A 10,609-nucleotide genomic window follows, 5' to 3' on the forward strand; every position below is an offset into this window, starting at 1 on the left:
TTTTAAAAGGAGGTAAAAAGAAGAGAGGATTTGATCAGGGACCAGAGAATTCTCATTTGTGACCACGGGAGCCATGTCCTCTCCCATTTGTGATCTACTGTCTCTGTGATAACTACAGTAATTGCTTATTGGGAAGAGCAACATTAGGAGAATATTTATGTATGTTTATAGCGTGATATGTGTTTTGTTCTTTGTGGAGAAAAAAATTTAACACCACTCTCTACTTTTGCTCTTCATTTAAATTCCTCCCATCTGTTGTTTCCTTCAGGTAGAAATAAGGAGAACAGGCATCTGGCAAGATATTGTCTGTTGGGGTCCCTCAGCTCTGGAGCTCATTCTCCTTCTTGGTCTGACAGATCCCAAATCTCTTGAACTTTAAGGCATGTGATGTTAGACTCATCTGTTTTCTTATACTCCTAATGAAGTGGCAACATGAGGAACATGGGATGGACAAATGGAGGGGGAGGTAGGGCTGGGTGAGTTACTTACCACTTGAAGAGATGCTTAAAATAAAGGTAAGCAAAATGAATACCAGATAAGAATATGGAGCAAAAGGCAAACTGATGTAAATAAAAATGAAAATAAAAAATGTTTCATTATCTCTAGATTCATACTGTGGCTGATATGATATGAATAGATAGATACTAGCTATACGTATGAGGAGGTATAAATGGTTGCTATTGTATACTAAATGGAATAAAGGCATTTTTTAAAATCAGAAACATGCAACATCAAACATAATGAGAGTCAAGTGAGAGAGGTATTTGAGACTTTACTCCTCTTCAGGTTGGAGTGAAACCAGATTCATAGCTGTAGAAGAACTCCATAAACATAATTCACTGAAATGAGAGTGTGATAAAAGACCTTTTGCTTGCCTTTTGCAGGGATAAATTACACCCAAAGCTACAGAAACGTTCTTTTCTAGGTTCAGATTAAGTGGGCTTGTATAATAAACATTTCTGTAACATTCAGCTACTTAAGCCCAGACAGCTCAATTAGGGCTGTGCGATAAAATACAACTTCTGTGCACTTTGTGAGCACTTAATGTGACTGAAAGCCTGTTAGCAAGAAATCTTTCTGAAAATAGGTCCTGTCAAGTGTTTAAGGAAATTGAATTGGCATTGTATTTAAATCACAAAGCTGAAAACCAGGAGATTTCTGGATGCTGAGTAATTTAATTATATTGTCATATTTGAGTTTCTTTGCTGTCTGAGTCTCCTTTATTTATTATATTTAATACATTATAAAGCTATGAAAAAAAGAAGGGGAAGTTACTCACGCAAGCTGACAAAAGCCAGGAAATTTAAAGTTAATGCTGACAACGCCATCCTCATTTTATGGAGTTATCTACAAAACGCTGTTCCATCATGGGAACTAAGGTTAGAGTGTCAACTCTGTGACTTTGAACTTTGCATTTGTTCATTTGCAAAACAATTTTTTAAAAAATCCTAGGATTTTCTAAAAAAAATCTTGTGAAGAGCACAGAAAGCAATCGTACAGCCTACGTCACAATTATGTAGTCTCTTATCTATAGTAGAAATTAAGCAAATGCATAGTTTGTCATAATACAAACATTTGTTCTTGTTACTACAGCTTGGAATGATTCCATCAGCTTCAACAACTGCTATGAATTTGATCTGAGAAATAACAAGACATAATGTCAGCACAATAATATAGACCAAGATAAACTCAATCAAGCAAAGCTCAATCAGGCACAGGAGCAACAGGCTGCTCTGAAATAGTGTTACAGACTTTTCAAAATTATCTGTGTGCCAGAGGACCCCCGCATGTGTGCTTTCCACCCTATGCTCCAGGAACAATTTGGAGGCAGAGTGTTCTTGTGGTGGGCACATGCAACTGAAAGCTAGAAAACTTTGGCTCTTGTCCCAGGTCTGTCACTTAGTTGGTTTATATGATCTTGGACAAGTCACTGTGCCTCCATTTCCCCTTTGGTAAAATTTAGGGTGTGGTGAGGCTAAGTCAATTAATGTTTAAGAATACTCTAATGGTCCCTTCTGGCCTTAAACTCAATGAAGTTATGAAGGGCTTAAAGTCACATCTGGGGATTCAGCTCATTGTTTAGAAAAATGAATACTTTAAACAAATACCAAGTCCAGCCTCATAAGAAGAAAGCACTATATCGCATTAGCAATCCCAGAAGACAACCCCTGTCTACTTTTAATTGCTTTTCCTGATGGAAATGAGGAGTCTAGACCCCTTAAACACTAGTAATTATTCACCTGTTGAGTGAAGGACCACAGGGAGACTACTTTTAGGTGTATTAATTATATTTAGATATGGTATGTATGCATTGTATTCTGAGGAGAGGATAGGACTGGCTTGGAATTTTTTTGGTGAATGTAAATTAAGTAATATTTTGGGGGTACCTTATAAACATATAAGTAAAGATTCATTCACAAAATGATTGTGTAGTTAAGGAGATCAAATAAGATCTCAGTTTTCTTTCACCAATTCAAGTGGCTGCAAATGTTTCTGGAGATATTACACCAGCCATAATTAACAATAAAAGTTTTATTTTTAGTATGGATCAGATAACAATCTGCAGGCAGCCACTGTTAATTTTATAATTTATGTAGCATAAATATGTTAGGAACTGTATATAGTGTGAGATGGATACTCGGCAAGTGCTGATGTTTCACGCTGATGTAGCTTGAAGATGACAGTTCCATCTTGTCATACTAACAAAGTGAGAAATTGCTGTTCCCTTTAGGGCAGAGAGCAGCTATGAAAATCAATGTTTGGGATGCCATTTTTGCACAATAACAGTTTCAAATGTGTTTGTTAGTTTTACATTTTCTGATTCACAAATAATCAGAATACAGAGTATTTTGGCAAATATTAATTATGTTAAAGGCCTATCATATGATTATGAATGCTCTTTTAATTTCCGTTTTATTGCTCAGTAGGAAAAATCATCAACGCTTCTGAGTAAAAGTAAATATTGAGATGTTGCAATTTTCATTTGACGAACCAGTCAAATATTTACTATGACATAGTAAACTGTTTTTCATTATTTGCTGGAACACCTCTTGTACTGAATGATTTAATTATATACCGAGGAAGTTGCTTTTGTGTTCAGGTAACAATTTAAATATGGTACAGTTGAAAATAACAGCTGAAGGCTAACAGAAATGGATTCTATATCCTTATAAGGACGCAGGTACACCACTATTTGTTTTTCTTGGTGGGTTTATTTTTATGGTAAACATCAAGTGGAATTATTACCTTATAACTGTGATATAACAATTAGCTATATTTGAACTTGGTCAGTGATTACAGAGATTTCTAGGGCTATTCCATATTCTTAAGAAAAATACCAAATGGGTTATTAACATTTTTACATCTACATTCTGTATGTGCAGTTCATAAAGAGAAAGGAAGGAGCTATTCTACTAGGTTGTTTTGGAATCCAGAAGTAGGGAGCATAAAGGAGTTGTGAATGAGAGTGCAATAAGGATACTACTAGAGAGATGCCAAGAAGGGGGATATGTGCGTCACAGATATCTATGGGTATTGACATAGACTGGCTGCTTCACACAGACTGTGGCATGCAAGAGATGTGGATCCCTGTGTGGATCCTGGTACCCTATCCCTTCATGCGATGCAGTGGGACTGCAAGAGTTCTGTTGCCCCCACAGAATAATACCTTTAGCATGGATGATTATTATTTATTTTACAATTATTCTGTAGTAGCTCCTAATGGCCACAACCAGGCTGGCCTCCATTGTACCAGATGCTGTACAATCACACAGTAAATGATAATTAGGTCCCTAAAGAAACCTTAAAAATCCATGGGAATTCACTAGACCCCCTCATGGGATAATGGAGAATCAAGAGGGCCTCACTAGAAGATGATGGTGAGTACCTTTGAGGTGAGGTTTCACTTTCGGACAGCCCTAGTAAAGATTCTTTGCGTCATAGGCATCTGCAATGAATCCTTAATGGTGCTAGGGCATTTATGGACTTATCACTGTAGAACATACAGAGCCTGATTCACCATTACCTTGCACTTTGTATAGTCACTTTCACCCAGGTGGCAGGTCAGACTTAAAATCTATCTCTTTTTAGTTAATAAACTTGTTTTCTTGTTTTATCTAATCCAGTGTGTTTAAGTTAAAGTGTCTGGGTAAGTCCATTTAGTTTAAGTTCTGAGTATATTATTCCCTTAAAGGAATCATGGATTTAATATGTTTGGACTGTCCAGGAGAGGTCTGGGCAGTACAAGACATACATTTCTGTGGGGAAGTCTGGGACCGGGACTGTGTTGAGGTCACCTTGTAGTATAACCAAGGCTGGTGAGAGCCAGGGTGTGAATGGCAGGCTGCAGTTACAGAAACACATCTTGGAGTGACCTACATGCTGGCAAGCCATTTGTGAGTGGTCCAGGTTGGGAGCTACAACACTAAGGCATTGCAAGACACCTCAGGTTGCAGGGCCCTCACAGGTGTAGATTGCATTCTGGTATGTCACAGTGGGTATAAAATATTCCCGTTCAGATTAGATAGTGTATAGTACTCATTTTGTGTATGTGCAAATGGTTACAGAAGGTGCAAAGTGGAACATCAGTTCCATGATACTTCCTGTGTACTAATGAAAAAAGAAAAGGAGTACTTGTGGCACCTTAGAGACTAACAAATTTATTTGAGCATAAGCTTTCGTGAGCTACAGATCACTTCATCAGTTGCATGCAGTGGAAAATACAGTGGGGAGATTTTATATACACAGAGAACATGAAACAGTTGTTTGTTTTTATGGTAAACATCAAGTGGAATTATTACCTTATAACTGTGATATAACAATTAGCTATATTTGAACTTGTTTCATGTTCTCTGTATATAAAATCTCCCCACTGTATTTTCTACTACATGCATCTGATGAAGTGAGCTGTAGCTCACGAAAGCTTATGCTAAAATAAATTTATTAGTCTCTAAGGTGCCACAAGTACTCACTCCTGTTCTTTTTGCGGATACAGACTAACACACTGCTACTCTGAAACCTGTGTACTAATGGTACATCTGGCACATTAACAGGTAATCACAACATGCTGTGACCAACAAGGTATTGGTCACACTATAAGCATCTCTCAAGCAGTTAATTCCAAAGACTTTCAGAGCAAGGGGCATATTGTGTATCTCATTTACCTCTGTTTTATATGTGTATAACTCCACTGACATCAGAGGCATTACTCTAGTTTACCAGATAAGAATCAGGGTGCAATGTTCGCTAACAGGCTGCTAGAGGAGAGAAATTACAAGCGTGAAGTTTCACGAGAGGAAAACCCCCCACAAATGGAACAAGGGGGCACAAAAGTGTTAAAGAGCAAACATAAAATCACAGATTCTCATGAACCAATGGTGAACCCACACCTCCTAGCATGCCCAGGGCTACGCTTGTTTAAAAGAGTGGCTGAGTCCACTGTCAGTGGAGTGATAGGATATTTCTGTACAGTATAAGCGCAGGGGGGTCAAGCCAGTGCCCATTGTCAATGTGATTGTCAAATGTCTTAAGGTCCTAAAAAGTATTCAGCAATGGCATATGAGTTGAAATAAAGGTTAACACACAATCAACAAAAAGTATGACTCTGCAACATCATTCCCTGATGAGTCTGTAGCTTTCCAGGCTCTCCCTCTTGATCATCTTCATGGGAGGACTCAGACACTAGTCATGAGGTAGAGGAGACCAGCATAGTAGGATCATCCTTCCATGCAGACCCCTCTTGCCCCTGGAGTGCAGGTGCTTGTACACATAGCTTAAATCAATATTAAGAGTTCCTAAAGGATGTTCACCTTCCGTGCCTTCTTTAAGTTCCAGTGTAATGTACTTGTGTATTACAGATTTTTCAAATGTTATTTTCCAAAAGATTATGGCTATGATATAGGCACTCTTTCTGTTGGGAATAAATAAGTGATTGAGACAGTGTTTGGTGTAAATATGCAAAAGAGGATTAACAAAATGTCTCTTTTCAGAACAAGAATCTTGGGGATTTGATATACAAAATCAGTGTTGTCACTGTACTGCATGGAAATTAGTAAACTAAACAAAGCCTTCCAGAAATGAGACAAAGGATATCTGTATCTGCTCTGTCATAGAAGCAGATTCAGTAAATGATGCTCAGGCCCTAAGGGTAATCTCAGGTTTGAGTATGATTTATAGAGGTTTTTTTTTTTTTTAAAGGAACAGAGACAGAGTTAGTTCTACCATCAGGAGCATGTAAATAGATTGCATTCAAAATGTAAACATGAAGATAAAACCGTGGTCTTAAAACTGAACTGAGTTCAATAGTGTATAAAACTAGATTTTGGAAACAGATCCTTTAATTACTACCATATTTCTAAATATGAATAAAAATGTATAATAAAATAAATACATACATCCTATTGTTAAAATCCTGAACCATTAGGTTCCTGGTCCTTTAAGACAGTGAGTATTTTGAGGTATGGCGGTTAGTGAGAGATAAGGAACCTCAACACCTCACAGGATATGCTAAACAGGATCAGGAAATGTGTGTGTGTGTGTGTATGTATATATATATATATATATAGGGCCAATCACCTGAATAGTATCAGTGATTTTAATTGGACTACTTGAATGAGTAAGTGGATCAGGGTTTGATCCATAGGTTTCAAATAAATACATTTTAAAATATTCTTTCTGTATAATTTCTTATTGAAACCTGAATTTAAATTATGTTGCCCCAGAATCAGTTGCTGACACCATCATAACTTCTAAAGACATGCCAGAAATGGAATTCCCTGCTGTGTTTTAGATTAGATTTAGGATTAGAGATGCCATCGGGTGTTGAAGGGAAAATCTGAACTTTAAATTTGGCAGGTAAAACATTTTCTGTTTGTTTTTGGCTATGTTTAAAAAAAATTGTCTCAATTTTGGGTGGATAGAAAAAAATACATTCATTAATTCTTTGCCACAGAAACTGTCAGTGCTTTTTAATTCGAGCAAGTGGGAACTAGGTTCAGCTCTATTTAGCTGTAATATTGTAGAGAAATCCTACTCACAAGGAGATCTATGAGAAATGTATTGAATTAAAAATATTAATGGAGAGATGGGGTAATCTAATGCTTGTCGCTGAGGACTGATTCTAAAGGCCTGGATTCTGTTCCCACTTTCTCACTAATTTGCTGTGTCCCCTCAGGCAAATCACTAACAGACAAATTTTCAAAAATGGCAATGTAATGGGGCGGCTGCCCCGCTCCATGAGAAGAAGGGCTGGAAGAGGTCAGAGAGGCTGCGCAGACTGGCAGCCAGTCAGTAAAGGCCTGTGCAGAGCCAATCAGGGCAAAAAAAGAGGCAGCCAATCAGGGCCAGGCTGGGCCCTATATAATGGCTGCCTAGCAAAGGAGAAGGCAGTCTCCCCCGACCAGTAAGGGAGGAGGACTGGCTCCTGATAGAAGGAGTGGCACCCTGGACAGAGCTGTGCTAGCCAGGGTAGTGGGAGCTCTGGCTGACCCTGCCAGACTGCAGGCCTTGAAACAAAGGCTGAGTGGGTGCTAGGGCTACAGGGAAGTGGTCCAAGGAAGGCAGGCAGTGATGGGGAGTGGAGGAAGGCAGCAAGCGGCTGGGGCCCAGAGGAGTGGGCGGGCCTGGGTTCCCCCCCTTGCACCGCACTTTGCCATGTGGGAGCATTTCCTATGGACTGCACCTTGTCCCTGAAGTAAGGGACTAGACTTTGGGGATGGCAGGTGGACATGAAGGCAGGTGTGGACTAGGACTGCTGATATGCCCCCGGAAGTGGGGAGAATGGAGTAGTGGGCACTGCTGGAGGGCGGTGTCCTGAAGAAGACACCGCGGTCCAGAGAGCAACATGTGTCCTGGTGGTGGAGACAACACAGCTGAGCAGACAATGGGCGAGACACCAGCCAGAAGCAGGCGCTCCGAGGCTGGAATGAGCTAATTCCCAGACTGATCGGCAGAAGGCACCACGGTGGTGAGTCAGCGCTCTGTTACAGGCGACCACAAAAAAAATCTCTGGCCAATTTTGAAAACATTGAATTTAATTTCTGTGCCTCAGTGTCTCTTCATGTAAAGTGTAGACATTATTGCCAAAATTATCTTTCTTTCATCTTGTTCTCGCTCTCTCTTTATTAGGCACTTAAATTCTCAGAAGAAAAGTACTACGTGAGCCTGATCCAAAGCGCATTAAAGTCAATGTAAAGACTCTCAGTCGAGTCAATGAGTTTTGGATTAGTCCCTATGAGTGGAAAATATTGTTAAGTGACAATGGAGACTTTTGTCTGTTCCCCTGTGTGTCCTTAGAAGGGGCAAAATATTTTCCCTGTTGTATTTTTGCCACAAGAGAAAACAGAGTTTAGATCGAGAGCTTAATATAGGTTAGTGATTCATGGGTCAGGTTAAGAATATCTTTTCATAACTATTCTTGAGTGGATTTCCTAAGGCTTTCAATTTTTAGTTCAGATATGTATCCAAATATTTAAACAGATTTTCCAATCATATTTACAGTACTTCCTTTTACTGGAGAAAGGCTGGTCATCATTTCCTCTTTCTCCTGGTAATATGTTGTTTCCTTTTCCTGTGGTATATGAAACAAGATCTCCATTAAGCTCTTTGGACTTTCCTAAAAATACTTGAATTCAGCTCAGTTAGGGTAAGAGTTACAGGACAAATCTTCACCTCATTCTCAGCTGGCTCATCCCATTCCCTTTAATTAGCAGTGTAGTTGAGGGTAAACTGTGTTTACCTACTTCTTATTTTGGCAATATAGAATTTTAGTGTAGGTCCATTTACCCACTTTTTAAAAACTACTACATCATTGCTCTTTCTGCCCTTCTTCAAATCAGTTTACAGTATTGAAAACAAAATCTCCAAGTCTGCATATGATACTAAGTTTGGAGGCAGAGCAAATAATACAGAACAATGCAATCGGATTCAGAAGGATTTGTATAATTTAGGAGACTAGGCCAGCAGATGGAAAATATAGTTCAATGTAGAGAAATGTAATTTAATTGAAGAAAGGAACCAATCTAGGAAATACATGCTAACTGGAACAAGCATCTAGCACAATGATCAGGAAAAAGGTTGAGAGAGAGTTTCAAATATTTTGTACAACAATCATTCCCATTGCAAATTAGACACTAGGTTGTATTAAGGGGCTAAAATATCAAACAAAGAGGGATAAAACTATAGTGGATACCTAATAGCAGCCACTATAAAAATTGCAAAACAATTTCATTATAATCCTATTTATATAAACATATAATTTTATGAAATACTAACCTTTCTGAGAGCGGAGGAGCAGAGCTGAACTTGTCCATGTTTTGACGACAGGTTAAATTGATTTTTTTTGTTGTAAAAATTTAGTAAAATCTTTTCAGCTGTTTGAATAATGGGAGCGTTCCCACTTTTTTTAAACCAATAATTTTTTGAATGAGGGCTTCAGCAAAATGGCTGAAGTTTGAAATTTGGCCTAGAGCCAAAGCCTACTGAAGTCAAAGGGAATCTTTCCACTGACTTCCAGTGAACTTTGGAGCAGGCTAATAGTCCTCCTTGAAGTCTCATGCCTTTACTTGGCTTTGGGATTGAAAAGAAAGTTCTAAGTAATTTAAAAATCACTTTTGGGCATGGTCAGGGGCAGCTGTGAGAGCTTTTTAGCAGAGTGTAAAATCCCATTTGTGAAATCAATGCAGGTTCTTTCTGACTGGCATAAGGACTGTTGCTCTGAGGCTGCCGCTGGGACAATCCGCATGAGGGAGATTGCAAATATCTCGCTGAAATACACACAGGAAAAACTTCTAAAATACCTGCCTTAACATCAGGGATAGGAGAAAATCCTCATCCTGCAATTTAAGAGCCTCCCATTAATAGACACAGCTGAAATATATATATATAATATAGCTGAAAATTCTAAATTTTATTTTACCTACCTACCAGAGAGATCACCTCTGCCCCCAGGATGTACTGCCACAGCTGTGCTCAATGCAGGCTCTAGAGCTCATGAGAAACAAGAGGGAGCTGCTGGCAGACTGTCCTCTGGAACTTGCTCCATCCTCGGATTGCAATAGCCTGAATCTGATCTACCAGCCACATTGAAAAAAGCATTTATTTGATTGGGTTTTGGTGGACGGTTGAGGGTGGATGATGGAAAGAAGCTTTGATTATTGGCTGAGTTAATTTGTTGCTATTTGGTTAACACTGCTGGTGGGCTGAGTTTGTTAATCATATGTGATTTTAATGCCCCTGCATGGATAGCAGTCATCTAGTCGTGTGTGGTGGTTTTTTTTTTTTTTTTTTGTTTCTGGTTAAAATTGCATCTTAAAACAGATACTGTTTGTTACAGAAATGCAGGTGTAGATTTTGTAGTTGCTGGCTGCACCTGAAAAAAGTGAGGCTGACCCTCAGTGCTTCAAAAAATGTAGTCTTTAATCTGCATACTGCATAGTGGGACCTTTGTTTATTTCAGATGAGACCTTTTAAAAACCCAACTTGACCAGAATTTTTATATTACAAGTGACAAGGATCATTAAGAGATGCAGTTGTTAGGATCCTTGTCCTCTGTATCAGACCGTCCGTGAAACACATGTTTTCTGCCAAGAGAGGTACCATCTAGTAAACTATG

The 10,609-nt window shown here is 38.8% G+C and overlaps 1 protein-coding gene across 1 annotated transcript in view; it reads left to right on the forward strand.

The window, feature by feature from the left end:
- Positions 1–4,668, forward strand: part of LOC102944152 (UPF0462 protein C4orf33 homolog) — a 61,199-nt gene extending 56,531 nt beyond the window's left edge. Inside the window, exon 5 of the mRNA XM_043545588.1 lies at positions 269–4,668. Coding sequence (XP_043401523.1) covers positions 269–272 — 4 coding nt within the window. The 3' untranslated portion in view covers positions 273–4,668. The remainder of the gene's footprint in view (positions 1–268) is intronic.
- Positions 4,669–10,609: the final 5,941 nt, after the last annotated feature.

Source organism: Chelonia mydas, chromosome 4, assembly GCF_015237465.2.
Source record: "Chelonia mydas isolate rCheMyd1 chromosome 4, rCheMyd1.pri.v2, whole genome shotgun sequence".
Classification (NCBI taxonomy): Eukaryota; Metazoa; Chordata; order Testudines; family Cheloniidae; genus Chelonia; species Chelonia mydas.